This window comes from Motacilla alba, chromosome 9, assembly GCF_015832195.1.
Source record: "Motacilla alba alba isolate MOTALB_02 chromosome 9, Motacilla_alba_V1.0_pri, whole genome shotgun sequence".
Lineage (NCBI taxonomy): Eukaryota > Metazoa > Chordata > Aves > Passeriformes > Motacillidae > Motacilla > Motacilla alba.
In genome coordinates, this window is record NC_052024.1 from 3,941,464 (window position 1) to 3,956,192 (window position 14,729).

Sequence of the window (14,729 nt, forward strand, 5' to 3'; positions counted from 1 at the left end):
TGGGGCTGCAGGGGGAGTAGCCTTTCTGTAGTCATGTTTTTAAACAGCTACAAGCTCTTGAGAGGACTGGGGACAAGCTGGTGTTAATATGTTAATCCAGGGAAGGGTTTGGTAGCACCTTGTTGCAAACAGTGTTTGCCATCAGAAACTCTGAATCCCATCCTGCTCCTACTGGAGATGGCAGTGTGGTATCGCTGTTCCTCTGCACCTGTGTTTGATCCAGGCCCTTGAACTGCATCTCTGCAGCAGCTGAAAACCCTGGGAAGCACTTGCCATCTGCTGCTGTTTGTCCAGCAGCCATGTCATCATCCAGGGGAACAAGGAAAACACAGGAGGGGTGCTTGAAAATGTGCTCTTGGTGGTAGTTGGAGTCATTCTGACCTGACAGGAATTAGTATCTTTGAAAGAGTGGGATGAATCCCTTCTTCAGCTGGAGACTGGGCATATTAGACAGGACAGTGTGGCCCTGTAAAAGATTTTAGTTCCCCTTTGTGGTCTGTGCTGCTTTGTGTGGTCACCAAGTGCCCAGTGGGCTGTCCCATTGTGGTGGCAGGGCCACTTCCCCAGGAGAGCCGTGGCCTTTTTGAGGATCCCAGTTGGGGACACTCTTAGACAAGCTCAGGCTCTTCATGGCATGTTTCCCTCTCCTCATGGCCCAAGAATATTTCATCCCCACACTGATCCATCCTTACTGCAAGAACAGGAGGCCCAGCCTGCTCCCTTGCTTCAAGGAGTGCCTCTCTGGTATTTTTAGGTGAAGGATATTTGTTAGCAGATGTCTCTCTGCTGTTTCATTGCCCAGAAGAAGCTCTTGTGTCAGAAGAATTGGTGTTGGTTCTGCCAAGAGATGCTTTGCCCACCATGATTTTAGTCAGGAGCAGGTTGGGGAAGCTGAGGCTGTTTGGTGTTTCTTTTCACTGCCTCTCTTGAAAGTAATGATGAAAAGCCACATAATTTCTGAGGAGGAACCTGATGTTACTGAAAAGGCCAAATGAGGGCAGGTTTGGACTGGATGTTAGATTCTTCCTCCAAGTAGTGGCTGGGCACTGAAACAGGCTCCCTAGGCCAGTGGTCACGGCCCTGAGCCTGCCAGAGCTCAAGGAGCATTTGGACAACACCTTCAGGTGCAGGGTGTGATTCTTGGGGTTGTCATTGTCCTGTGCAGGACCAGGAGTTGATCTTCAATGGTCCTTACAAGTCCCTTCCAACCAAGGAAAATACCTTACTGAGGGACACCTGCAGATTCCAGGCTCCTTCATTTTAGGTGGTGGATGCACTGGAGGAACTGTTTCTCTTCACTGAAGGTACAATGTCCTCCCTGTCTGCCACTCGTGCTGTGACACTCTCCTGCTCTCCCACCTCTGTCGCTGCAGGCATCTTTTTATCTCATTCACCTGCCATGTGTGAGAGATTCCTGTCTGCTCAGGTTCTGGAGGCGTTTCCAGCTCCTAAGCTGAGCTCAGTTTGCCTGGTCTTTTAGATGTGAAGTGCTTGGGTATGGACTGGATGTGGTTGCTGGTGTGGAGAAGGAGTCTCTGACCTTTCTATCCCCAGATCACACATGCTGGGGGACGTGCCTTTGAGTGGGTAAGCCCAAGAAAAAGTCCTTACCTACAGTGGCAAAGATGCAAGAGGAGGTTGTTCCACAGCATGTGTTTGGCTGAGGTGGTGGAGGAGAGGGGAGCTCAGACAGGGCCTGGGTGGTGACGTGGCAGGAGAACGCTGCACCAGACCACTGACCTCTCCTGTCTGCTTGCTTCCCACCTGAAAACATTCCTGATGATAGGTGTCCCCAGATGTGGACTCTGGCACCTCCAGGAGGGGTGGTGGGGCTGTGCAATGTCCATGAGCCACAGGCACCCCGTTGCCTGGGTCTGCTGCTCAGCACCAGGAGGAAGGAAGGGGCACGAAGGCTCTGCCATGCAACAGAGCAGCTCCACAGATGACCCCCCCCCCCCGCAGCCTGGTGGGGCAGGATGGTGGTGGTGGGTGAAGAGGCCATGAAGATGCCCCAGCTGGGTGGTCACACCCCATTTCTGCTGCAGCCAGGCTGCCTGGGGGAATTGCTGTGCTCCTCACCCCAAACACCACACCCCCAGCCCAGCCACACAGCCCTGGACAAGAGGAGCATGGCCAATGTCTTCAGCTGCACCAGGATAGGTGAGGGAAAAAGGCTTGGCTTGGAGTTTGACTCCTTTCCTTCCTGGAGAGGAGGCTGGGGCAGGAGAGGGCCTGCTAGGTTGAGTGGCACAGGAAAAGCCCCAGTGCTCCATGGCTGGAGCTGGCAGCTGGTCCATATGTCACGTTCAGAGGGCACTGGACCCCCCAGCCCTGGCAGGCACCATCCCACTCACCCTGCTCACCCTACTCACCCTACTCAGGTGCTCCAGCCCTTCCCTTTCACGAGACAGGTGCAGTCCTCAGTCCTGTTAATCAACTCTCCCAGCTTCTTGCTTCCTGTGCTAGGAACACCCAAGTGAAGTGGCTGGAGCCCTCTCCAGAGCAAGCACGTCCTTCCCTCAGCTCCTTGCTTCACTCACAAGAGCCCTGGAGGAGAGAGACATGCAGGACAAACGTGGCTTTGGGTTCCATCATGAGATCCTCTTCCTTGCCTCAGACTTGGTCCTGGTGTGGGAAACCATGCCCCAGGAGCTGAGCTGGCAGCAGGACACTGTGAGAACAGGGACTTGCAGGAGAGATCTGCTGCCATCCACAGGACCTGGAGGAAGAAACTTCTGGACAAGCTTCACTCTGCTGGGATACACATGTAAAAGGTACCCAGCGATCTGACTCCAGATTTCTATCCCCTTGTGGCGAATGCAGCCTTGATTGGTGGATTGGTGGATCCAGGGGGGGATATGCCCTGCCATGGGGGCCTCCTCCAGAGTGGAGCCAGGGTGTGCTGTGTTTGTGTCCATCTCCTGGGTCAGCTCTACCAGGCTGCTCCACACCGGCACAGTCACCCCAGCGCTGCCCACACGAACAGGTACAGGTGCCAGCAGCCTCATCTTCTATCTTCTGCTGGAGTCACCTTCTCCCCACAGCACACGACTCGCCTGGAGAAGAAGGTGGTGCTGAAGGCACGCTGGATCCTGCTCTGTTACTGTGCAGCAGCTCCAGCTCCAGGTCCCTCTGCAGGTGAGGGGCTGCGGTGCCCAAGCTTGCAGGGGAAGGGGACAGTGCCCCAGTGCTCCTGGGTGTCCCACTCTGCAGGAGCAGCTGCATTTCTGTGGGGCTCTGATGGGGTTTGCAGCCTCCTTGCTTTCCAGGGAACCCAGAGACCCCCAGTGCCCACTCTTGTCCCATGGACAGCTGTGGGATCTCACTTCACTTTGCTTCTGATCTTCTCCTCCTCCAGAGCCCCATCCCTTCTTTCCCTGGCTCCTGAAAAGCAGGTTCCCGGCCCTTCGGGCAGGGCTAAAGGACAGGGGAGTGCTGCTGCCATATGGGCAAGGGGCACTGTGGATGGGGACTGTCCCATCGGAGGGTGGGAGCACCCATGTGGCCACAGGATGCCTGGGACTGAGGCAGTGCCACCTGGCTGCGGGCTAGCCGGATCCAGTCTGGGACCCAGCCCTTCTGTCCCACCTTGGCAAAGAGGAAGAGGGCTCTGTGTGAACCAGATGAGCGCTTCTTTCCCTGGGGCTGCTCTGGGCGCATTCCTGGGCTCGGAGCCTGGGCTGTCCCCTCACAACTCTGCCCTGGCTCCGGCAGGTTTGTCTGCTGTCCCACAAGCTACCTGAGCTTTCTGGGGATCTGCAACGAGGGGCTGAGCGCCAGCTGGGACAGAGCAGCGTGGACATTCGTGTTCTCAGGAGGCTGCAACCTGAGCTTAAGAATCCTCCCATGGGACACCTGCTGAAACCCCGGCCCCGGGGCTGCTGTGCCCTCTCGGCTCCCTGGGGCTCTGCTCGGGCTCTCCGCCTCCTGTCCCCCCTCCCCCGGCACGGGGTGGGGGAATAAAATGGATTCCCGTGCTAAACAACGAAGAGACTTGTCTCGTCTGTTTCCTCTGCTGCCGCTGTCGGGTTGTAGGCTCCCTGCATGCGATCTCATCCTTGTAGCCACACGCTGCTGCAACTGAGCAGCCCCTGCAGCGGCCTCCCCAGCGGCGTGCGCTGCGGGAATACCTTCCCGGGCTCGGGCGCCATCTCCCTGTGCCAGCAGGCCCAGGGCCCCCTGTCCCCGCAGGGCAGCCCAAGGGGATGCCCGGAGCTGGCACAGGAGCTGCTGGTCACCATGGTGGGGAAGCAGATCAGCACCAGCCTGCAGGAGGTGGCCCTCCAGTATGCCCTGGCTTGCCAGGGCCATCACGCTTCCCTTAGCTCACACAGGATGCCAAGGGCATGTTCAGTAGCAGGGGACATGGTGGCCCTTCTTTGGTTCCTGCAGAGAGTTGAAGTGCTGGTGGCAAAAGCAGAAGCTCCTCTCAACCAAGGAGGAGGGTGAGGAGAGGGGATCAGCCCTGGTGGAGCAGGCGCACTGGGCTGTGGGCCACCAGCTGCTGGGGTTCAAAGGGCTGCTGGAATTCCTGGAGATGGATAGAGACTGGCCTCGGGCTGGGGAGTGCTGGGAGGGGCTGGGAGAGAGAGAAAGCTGGTGTGGAAAGGCAGGAGCTGCAGGAGTTCCCCAGAGGAAGGAGCTTCCACCCTGAGCAGCCTGCAGGGGCTGGAGGAAGAAGGGCTGCCCCACTCCCCCAGGATGGGGCTGTGAGATGCTGCAGCTGATGTCTGTCATCTCAGTTGGTCCCTCCCTGCTCCTCTTCCTCCTGTTTCTCCTAGTCCTGCAGTTTGGCTTTATCACCATCTTTGTAGCAGCCTGGCACCCCTCTTCACCCTGCTCAGCAACAGGATGGAGATCTGCCTGGATGCCCACAAGTGCATCTGTGGCTACCAGTGGCCTGTGGCTGAGCAGACACGGGGCATTGGCACCTGGTCCTCCATCCTGGAGGTCATCACTCACCGGGACAGCGGGGTGGGAGGGAACTGCAGGTGGAGTAAGGGAATTGGGGAGAACTTGTTTGGTGTAGCAGGAAGCAGCATGATGAGAGGAGCAGCAGCGCTCGGAGCGGGTCTGCCTGTGCAGAAAGTGCAGCTCCAGCCATGGGCAGTGGGCAGCTGTCATGCTCTTGCTTGGCAGTAATGGGGGGAAGAGAAAGGCTGCCTGCTGCCCCAGACCAGTGTCATGTCTGGTTTGTCAGGCGGAGGGTAAGAGACAGAAATCCAGCCCAGAAGCACAGGGCACGAAGGAGGGTGGAGATGGGGTGTCCCCCAGCTGCAGGATCTGCTGCAGCACAGCTCCCTGCTTCCAGGCCTTCCTCATAGCCTTCACCTCTGATTTTCTGCCCCGTGCATACTACAGGTACATCCACAGCAGCAGCCTGCACATGAGCTTCACCTTGGGGCACGCACCACGGGACTTTGTCCCGCAGAGCAGGCGGGAGTCCGCTCCCGCCTCGGCTGGCTCCTCCTTCCTTTGGCTGGGATTTTGCCTTTCTCTGCCTCTGCAAACATTTTGTTTAGCAGAACGACTTTTAGCCAGGTCCACGTTGTCCACTCGCTTCCTTGAGGTCCTGGGGGCTCTCACATGCCAGGGCTGAGCGCAGCTGGACACGTGTGTGGCGGGGAGGGTCACTGGACACGGTGGTGGAGGAATAGACTCCCTCAGGGCTGGGTTACCTGGGAGACCGAGGTGCCAGCAGAAGCTGGCTGAGGGCTGGTTCTGCTGTGCCCTGGCATGCCAGGCTGGGAGCAGGAGGAACTGCTAGGGAGTTCAGTCAGTACCTGCTGCACTTTGCTCACTCAGGTACGGAGCATTCAGGGACCGGGATGGCAGCCTGCCCTTCACTGACTGGCAGCTGCTGGCCGCACGCTCGGGCTTCATCATCACCTGTGAGGCACCAGCTGCTGAGCCAAACTGGGTGGCCCAGGGTGTGGCGCTGGGCCAAGGGTAAGGACTCACCACAACAGCCAACTCCTGGCTCCCATCCACTACCAGCATTTGGGTTTCATTACTGGATGTGTGATGGCATGGCTAGTACCTAACATGGTAAGGTTAAGATGAAGTGTGAACAGTACCTGGCCAAAGAGGCTCCTGTTGTGGAGTAGCTGAGCAAGAGGGACCATGGCTGATGCCTCCCCTTCCTCCCATACACCAACAGCATCCCTCGCACCAGCTGCCTGGAGGCAAGCAGGTTTGTGTTTCCCTACCAGGGCACAGCCCCTGCCCCTTTCCTGCTCTCACCCTCATCTTTTGACCCACTGCTTGCCATGTGAGTACCACCCCTTCGAGGGCATGGTCACAGCAAAGGCTCAGGTGTGCAAACTTGAAGTCCTTGAATGCCTGGCTAAATCCAGCCCAGCATGGGCTGTCTTGGATCACCCCACCAGCAGAAATAATATCCACCACACTCCAAGCTGTTTCAGGTTTTATTTTAGAATTTATAAAATTCCAGTGTCATCCATACTCATGAGCCTTTTTACATGTTTGCATATAGTCTCCAAATTCCAAAGTTAAGGCCAAGGGATCATTGCTATGGAAACGTACAATATGGAAGACGTCAAAGAGAAGAAATGGACACATGCCACAGTCTGCTGCAGAAGGAGGGTGCTGGGGGGACAGTACTAGGTACAATCACTTCATGACCTTCTTTAGAGTGGAAGGTTGGGCTGTGGGGCATGAGCCCAAGGCAGTGGGTGCCCTGGATGTAACTCAAGCCTTGCTGTGCAACTGGTGAGGGCACAGGGGAATAAAGAGGAGGAGGGGGTGAGAGGCTTGGTGATGCAGGGCAGACCTAAGCTACAGGGTATTAACCATTTTCTGACAGACGCAGATGGGAAGGTACCACCCTAGTTTCCCTTCTCCCGTGCTGGAGGCAAGGCCACCCTGTCCTTCAGGGGCAACCAGGCACCCCACAACGGGCCATGGTCTGTTTCACTTGGTTCTCAGACTAAAGGAGAGCACTGTGAGGTTTTGGTTTGACTTCTGCATAGCAGTCTCTGCCAAGAAGAGCTGGCGCAGGAAGGAAAAGCATCGGCATGTTCAGCCTGTCCCAAGGAGGGAAAGGCAAGGCAGCTGGGCTCAGCCTGCCACAGTTGTGCTCTGTCAGTAGCACTAGACAAGAGAGGCTAGGGACTCCTGCTCGTCCAAGAGCTGAAGCAGCTGGGACAGAGGAATGGCTCAGACTACAAGCTCAGAAGGACCAATGCAGGGAAGTGGGGGCACACAAAAAGCCCACGCTACATGCCTCCCTCCACGAAGACACGGCTTCCCTCTTGCTGGAGGAGCTCAGACAACACCCTCTGAGCAAGCTGTGCAGGGCCCAAGTGCAAGAGGCCCCGAGTACAGATCACAGATCACCCTCTACCACATGATGGAGGTCTCAGGAGAGCTCAGCAAACACATCAACCCCCAATGCTGTCAGAGCAGAAGCCTGGCTCACACAACCTCTGCAGCCCAGGGCTACGGCAGAGCTGCAGCCACGGCCCCGGGGCCAAGCCCTGTGCTAGCTCAGCATGCAGTCCTATGGATTCACAGCCTGCCTCAGCACCACCGTGCTCTGCTTCCCTCTGGAGCAGCTCTCACAGCTGTGCGGAGACACAAGGCTCCTCTTGCTTCTCCTCCACGCTTCTGCTACGGCTGCCCAGCTGACAGCTGGAGTAGCTGCTAAGCCACAACCATGGAGAGGCCTCCATCATACTGCTGTTTGAGGTAGAAAGAAGGCAACAGGAACGGTGTGCCTGCCGCTCACGCTGAGCTGCTGCAGCGCTAACAGAGAGCTGCAGCTTCTCCAGGCTGTGCGTCCCACCAGCCGCTCCTGAGCCGCGTCACTGCAGCCACCTCGGCACAGCCAAACCTGTCCCATCCGGCCACGCTGCCGTGTGCTGGCTCTCCTGCCTGCTCACACTGCTGGGAAGGGGGAACAAGGAGCGGGGTCTGCCATCAAGCACTGGAAGACCGGTCAAGTGCGCGGGCTGGGGCTGTGCTTGGTGCGGCGCGGGGACGCGCGCTCGCTGCGCTCACAGGTGTTTTCCTGACCAGGGTAGCCATACGTTGTTCTGGCCCCTTCCATCTCTGTTGCCTCTACAGCCTATTGAAGGTTTTGTTTCTTTAAAAAGCAGGTTTCTGACCTTATAGATTATTTGAAGCTCTCTCCCCACAGTCAGCTATCAGCACTAAATGAATTTTTGGCAGTTAAAAGGAAAAAAAGTTGATTGCACTCTACAAGGTAAGGTAAGGCCTGGGATAAACACAAAGGAAAAGAGGGCAAACGTTTTGGCTTTAGAAAGTCAAGGAAATTTATTTCCTGAGGTCATGAGACAGGAAGTAGATTCCTAGCCACAGTAAAGGAGGTCTCCTAATGAAGGCAAGAATGCCTAGTCAGACATGCTCAAGAGAGCAGATTGCTCTGCTAGCGCTTGGGAAGCTGCAAATCTTAGCCACTTGGAGTCAATTATGAAGTTTCTAACAAAAACACACACATTTAGTGTTTGAATTTGAGTGGAAGTCTTGTTCCAAAGGAGGAAAGAATATCCATCAAGAGATGAGGGTGGGTCCTAGACACGGTGATAGCTGAGGGGAGCAGGATGGGGTCTAGCACTCCAGACACCATTAGGAGACCTCTTGGGACAATTGATTTGTGCTCCAGCCGCTGGGTCAGATTTCAGACAGGAAGTATTTGTGGCAGGTTAGTGTCAGGTCAGCGGGCTGGAGGAGTTTCTGCTTCCAGGTCATTATCGTTTGGGTCCCCAGGGAAGAGTCTTGGGGGCCACTTGAGCCCCAAAGCTGGGGAAGTCTTCAGAACTGCTCATATCAGGGGCCTAGAGCAAACAAAAAGGGAACAAGTTAAGCTCCTGCCCTGCTGTGAACTCACATGGTGAGGCCCTGAGCTAAGCAGCATCATTGATATCCCAGGAGGAGAAACAACCAGGAAGGGACAAAAAGGATCACTGTGGCCCCAGAACATCTAGAGGTGACATTGAGAAGAGTGCAGATAAGGTGCAAAGGGCTCCAAGGGTTCCAGCTCAGTAACTGGGACACTGGAGCAGGGTCAGGCCAGCCCTGCAGCAGCACTGGGGCAGCTGAGGATGAGCTGCCACATGTCCCAACTCAGAGCTGCAAACACTGAGCCAGTTCTGTGCTGCAGCATCAGTCTCAAGTCCCAGGCCCTACCCCTACACCCCTACCCCTAAAAATAGCCCAGTCTGGCAGGACACTTTCTGGTAAGGATCCCCCACTCCCCAACAGCTCCACACTGATGTAGCCAGAGCGACAAGACACCGGGAAAGTGCTTTGAAAGCTGGACAGGAGAGCCCAGGCCTGTGCTCAAGCCACAAAGAGCAGCTAAAAGCTGCTTTCTCTGTCATCAGGAAGAGAGAGTGCTGCGTCCCCAGCACAGACAGAAGTGTCCCCATGCTCTGTGTCCCCAGCCTGCAGCAGAAGCAGCACTCACCTTCTCGTTGTTGACAGTGGCCCAGGGGGCATCTCTCACCACAAAGCCCTTGGATGGGGCCTTGGACTCTTCATGTGAGGAGGGCTTCATGTACACCTGCATTGCCTCGTTGTCCACCACATCTGCAAGCTGCAGTAACACAACCAGTGAGGGGGGATCTGGATAGCTCCTCAAATTGGAATAAAATGCCCACCCCTCCATCTCACCACACTGCAACCTGTTCAAGACCACCAGCCTGTTCTACAACGACCAAAAATGGTGTGTCTGCACTAGCTTGAGGGCCACAACTTTTAACTGGTGAAGGCTGCTACAACAAGGCAAGAACATGCACATCCTGGGGTGTCCCAGCATTCTCACTCACTGTTCTCTCCTGGACATTAGGGGAGGGGACAGTCCAGCTGGTTTGAGGGACAGCTGCAGTGGAGGCTGACAGCCACATGCACAGGGCTCAATTTCTCCGATGCAGTGGAAGAAAATACTGCATGGACATAGCTCAGACATCCAGCTCTGTGGCAGGGGAAGCTCTTGCTAAGCCCCATCACAGATTTGCTGAACTCTTACATATTCCTCCTCCAAGTTCAGGATGTGATCAATAGCTTCTTCTACATTCTCAGGGAGTCCTGTCACAGTCACACAGTTGGGGTCAGGAGCTCCACTCTGGGGAAAGCGAATATCCACCTGTAAAACAAGGAATAGCACAGCACTTACACCTACACATCTGAAATGCCAGAGACTCCCCATGACCCTTGTCATTGGAATCACAGATCACTGATGCCTTAATTATTGTCTGTCCACAGCCACGAGTCTGTTTTAGACCTCCACAGCTCAGACACTGAGGGGTGAACGGGTATATAGCTAGCCCCAAAGCTTGCCCAGTTTCCTGTGGAGGAAAGCAGAGCAGTCTGTAGTAAGGCCCCAACTTCCAGCAGCCCTTGCTGCTGTCACTCCCAGAGGCTCAGTTTTCTGGGCAGTATAGGCAGGAGAGGGGCTGCATTTCCAGACAATGTCCTCACACTGCTGCAAGCATTTTTACCACTGACCCATCACCACAAAACACAATGAGCTTTCTGTGTTTGCCACAGAATAATCCTGGCTGACAATGGCTTTATAGAGCTGGCCTCGTGCACCCCATGCACAAGCACTGTGCTCTCTCACACACTGCCTTCCAGATGGGTGCCAGAAATCTAAACAAGACAGGACCAAACCCAAAGGCTGCTCATTTGGGAACCAGTTTGTTTCAATAACTGAGCCCAGCCAAAATGCAAGTCTCCAAAATCCCATCCCTCAATATTCATATTCACTGCTGGCCCTGCAGTAAAGCCTGCTGCTGATGCCATATGCTATCAGGAAGGTCCCCAACCTTCCCATAGCCAGTCAACTCTGCCACATCCACAGCCCTGAGAATACACCATGATCCCCAGAGTCAAGGGGATCCACAGTGGCCTAGAGGAAAGCCAGAAGAATTCCTTGAATTAAGCTCAAAGTAGCTGGGGGGTCTGGGGACAGCCTCCTCACAGCAGCTCCCAGCAAGAGGTCTGGCTGCCCACTTCCAGTAATCACAGTAGCTGACATACACACCTCCTCCTCTCTCTCAAGATCATCTGGGACTCTGTCTGCAAGAAACCCAACAAAAGGGCTCCAGAGAGGGACAGAACTCAGTGCTGCTTGCAGAGCTAATCCAGAGCACCAAGAAAGCATTCCCAGGTTCCGCTTCTGTATGGGTTCCAGCAAAACAGGAAAAGCTCCTGGCCTGGCTCCCAGAGAAACATGACACAGAACTGAGGTGGTGTGGGGATGCTTCAGCTTGTGTCTGACTATGGTGTCCAGACAGCCCAGGTGCCCAGGCATATCAGGGTGCCCTGGGCCAGGGATGCTGCTCATATGCTGGTGGAGCTGAAGGTGAGCAGGGCAGTACTGGCTTTTCTTTCATGTCTGCTCTAGCTGAAGATGCTGAACAGGCATAAGACACAAGAACCACAAGATGTGAGCCTCATTCAGCACCAAGCTCTTTCCACAGGAGAACGTTGCTGCCCAGGCCCAGCCTGACCTGCGTGGCATTGCCCCACTGCTCACCTTGAACTCATCCATGATTTTGCGGATGGCTTTTCCACGTGCACCTATGATGCGTGCGTGAACACGATGGTCCAGAGTCACATCCTCGGAAACCATCTGCTCCAGCTCGCCAACGATCTTCATGATGGCATCCCGGGCAGCCTCGGCGTTCTTCTCATAGCCAGTAATGGTGATCTGGTCCTGGGCCTGCAGCACAGAGATGTGTGAGAGACCAAGCTCATAAGCAGCTGAGCAAGCTTTCTCCCTGCTAATCCCCTTCACCATCCACCTTATCCAAAGGCAGTGGAGAGAGTTCAGAGCTCTGGAGAAAATGCTCAGAGACAACCACCAGCCATCCTTGCAATCTGTCTTATCTCTCACCTGGCTTTCATCATCCTTGTCGGGGAACTGGATGTTGACCTCATGCTCTGTGCGTATCTGGGTGATCACCGCTCCCTTCCGCCCAATGATTTTAGGGTGATACTTGGGATCTACAGTGACTGTCAGTTTGAAGCTCCGCAGGGCCTGGAACAGGAGAAGCAGAGTGAGAGCAGGGACATGCCATGGCTGTTCCAGTGATGTCCATTTAAGTCACAGCATCTCCTTCTGGCTTCTGAGATGCATGGAACAGATTTTTGCAGGGCCATGCTTGAGTACCCAAGCCATTCATCCACTGGAGCCTTGTGCTTTTGCCAAATTCAGAGGGAAACTGCAAACAGCAAACAACCATCCAACTCATCCCTGACCTTTTCTTCAGAGCTGTGATAAGGATTCAGTGAGGATAGGTAGAGAAAGTGAGGTTCCCACCTACCAGTGTTTCAAAAGTAAGTGAAGGTGCGAGAGAGACCTGGACAGTGTGAAGTTATATTCCCAAACTCTCCTGTCAGTAAATGAGCTACCTTTGAGTAAACCTTTTATGACCATTCCACACCCACAGAGCAGCTATGGGTGTCCCTAATAGATGAGGTGTTCCAGGAGTCTGTGCCCACAGGCTGAAGCCGTGTTTGGCTGGAAGGAAGGAGGACAAGTGCAGGCCTTACCCGATCCTCTTGTTCCGCTTGCAGCTCCTTCACTCTTTCCAGGAGTCCGGCCTTGGCACGGTCCAGGTTGGTAGCCAGCCCAGTGATTGTGATGATATCTGACTGCAGCTCAGGAGCAGGCACCTGGATGTTCACCTGCATAACAAGTAGCAATTATAATTTTGTATCACTGCTCATTCTGTATCACTTGTGATGCCTCTGACTGCAGGCTGGCATGTCACTGGTCTCCCCTGGCACCAAGACCAGCTCGCACCCAGGCAGCCTAAAAACCACAGAATGGCTGAGGTTGTAAAGGACCTCCGGAGGTCGTCAAGCTGGGCCACCTGGAGTCAGCTGCCTGGGACCATTTCTAGCTGGTTTTTGAATAGAACTCTGTTTCTCCAGCCCCTGTGCTGGCCTAGAGAGGCCAGGAAACAAATATATGTTCAACAACACTGACTGCAGCCAACCTGCACCAGCTTGGGAGGCTCTGGAGAATTCTTCTGAATGGGTAGGCACAGCAGAGCTGTTTCCCAGGGCCCAGGAGGAAAACAACTCTCACACTGATGAGGAATCCCTGCAGACACCAAACAAGTCATGCAACACTCACAACATCAACACTGACTGTACTGCTTCAGCACGAAACCTACCAAGACCTGGATCCAGGGATCATTTTGCTACTATGGAGCCTTGGATTCCACAGCAGACCTGAGTATGTTGTAACTGTTCAAACTCCCAACATAGTCACTTACAGATTCTCCAGGACAGAGGAGAGGGAAGGAAGGGCAACAACTTACTTCAAACTCATCCATCATTTTGCGGATCCCACTTCCTTTCTGGCCTATGATGTAACGGTGAAGATCAAAGGGAACTTCCACCTCAATGGTGACAGGAACCAGAGCCTGCAGGGGATGGAGCACAGTTTACCAGTAGAAAAACTTCTCCTGTCTTCTAGCTTGCCGTATACTTGCCTAAAAGAGTATGTTGCTGAACAGAAGTACATTCCCTTGTAGTCAGGATAGAAAATTGACAGAAAGGGCAGCTGGGAACACCAAAATGACCTATTGCATGTTTTCAGAAGAAGCCATCTGAAACCCCACCTGTGGGACAGGTTGCTTTCATATTCTTGGCTTCAATCTAGCAGAGACTTGGAAAACATCACTACAGAAGCGTGGCAAGGTCTGCTGAACCTGGAGTGACTCAGCCTGAACCAGACTCCTCCTCTTCTCAGCTGTGCTCCATGAAACAATCACGTCATGCTTTTATGGCTGTTGAGGCTGCTTACAAGCACTAGTAATTACAAAGTCAGGCACTATGATTCAAACTGCCAGGCTAAGTCGCAGAGCAGAGGGGCTTCCCTTAAAGAGTGCAGACCCCCTCTAGAGCCAGCATCACTGACTCTTGCATTGCACCTGGACTGAACAGCTTTCACTACCACCACCAAAAATTACATCCAAGCATCACCACCTCAATGGGGTAAGGGGCTGAGAAAGTCACACACCTGCAGCGCCTCCTTTGCTGCCTCACACTTCTCCCTACGGCCAGAGATGATGATGATATCGCACTTCTTCGGAGAGCTGGGATCTGCGTCCTTCCCTTCCTTGCCTTCCCCACCTTCCTCACCATTCTCCTGCACAGCTGGCTCCACAACAGGGGCTGTAAACATGGAAAGTTTCATGTTCAATGCATGGAGTCCCCTCATCGTTCATCATCTCCCTCCTCCAGATCCTAAGGCTCAGCTACCAGTGAGAGCTCAGAGAGACCTCAGTAAGCCCACAGAGCCTTGTCTGTCAGGGTAAGTAAGTCCTTGCTCTCCCTGTACTCTGCAGTGACAACATGTCTGCAACACCCAGGTCTGCAGTTTGACTTCCTGAAACTGTCCCATTCCCAAGAGGACAAGGCTGATGCTAAGCCCAGATTCAAGGACACTGCAGGAACACCAGGGGTCAGTTCTCTCCAAAACTTTTAAGTAGAACACACCCACTGGTACAGAGTGCAGGCTACACTACATTTATTTGACCATCCCAACTACCATCCAAACATGCATCCGCAGACATACCTGGGTTTTCCTCCCTGTCAGGGAATTTGATCTGGACGCCATAGTCCCGGGTGATCTGCTGGATACGGGACCCTTTGGGGCCCATAATGGAGCGGTGGAACTTTTGTGGAATGGTGCATTCGATTGTCACTTGAGCTTCCTGTGGGAA

The 14,729-nt window shown here is 54.4% G+C and overlaps 1 protein-coding gene across 3 annotated transcripts in view; it reads right to left on the reverse strand.

The window, feature by feature from the left end:
- Positions 1–6,412: 6,412 nt before the first annotated feature.
- Positions 6,413–14,729, reverse strand: part of LOC119704345 (high density lipoprotein binding protein) — a 38,973-nt gene continuing 30,656 nt past the window's right edge. For 2 of the 3 annotated variants that reach the window (XM_038145420.1, XM_038145421.1), the window contains exons 20-28: positions 14,582–14,720; positions 14,024–14,178; positions 13,320–13,424; positions 12,544–12,678; positions 11,885–12,028; positions 11,525–11,710; positions 10,013–10,129; positions 9,452–9,580; positions 6,413–8,819 (exon numbers count right to left, since the gene is read on the reverse strand). In XM_038145420.1, the coding sequence (XP_038001348.1) occupies positions 8,733–8,819; positions 9,452–9,580; positions 10,013–10,129; positions 11,525–11,710; positions 11,885–12,028; positions 12,544–12,678; positions 13,320–13,424; positions 14,024–14,178; positions 14,582–14,720 (1,197 nt within the window). In that variant the 3' untranslated portion in view covers positions 6,413–8,732. The remainder of the gene's footprint in view (positions 8,820–9,451; positions 9,581–10,012; positions 10,130–11,524; positions 11,711–11,884; positions 12,029–12,543; positions 12,679–13,319; positions 13,425–14,023; positions 14,179–14,581; positions 14,721–14,729) is intronic. The other variant, XM_038145419.1, reaches the window with a different exon arrangement.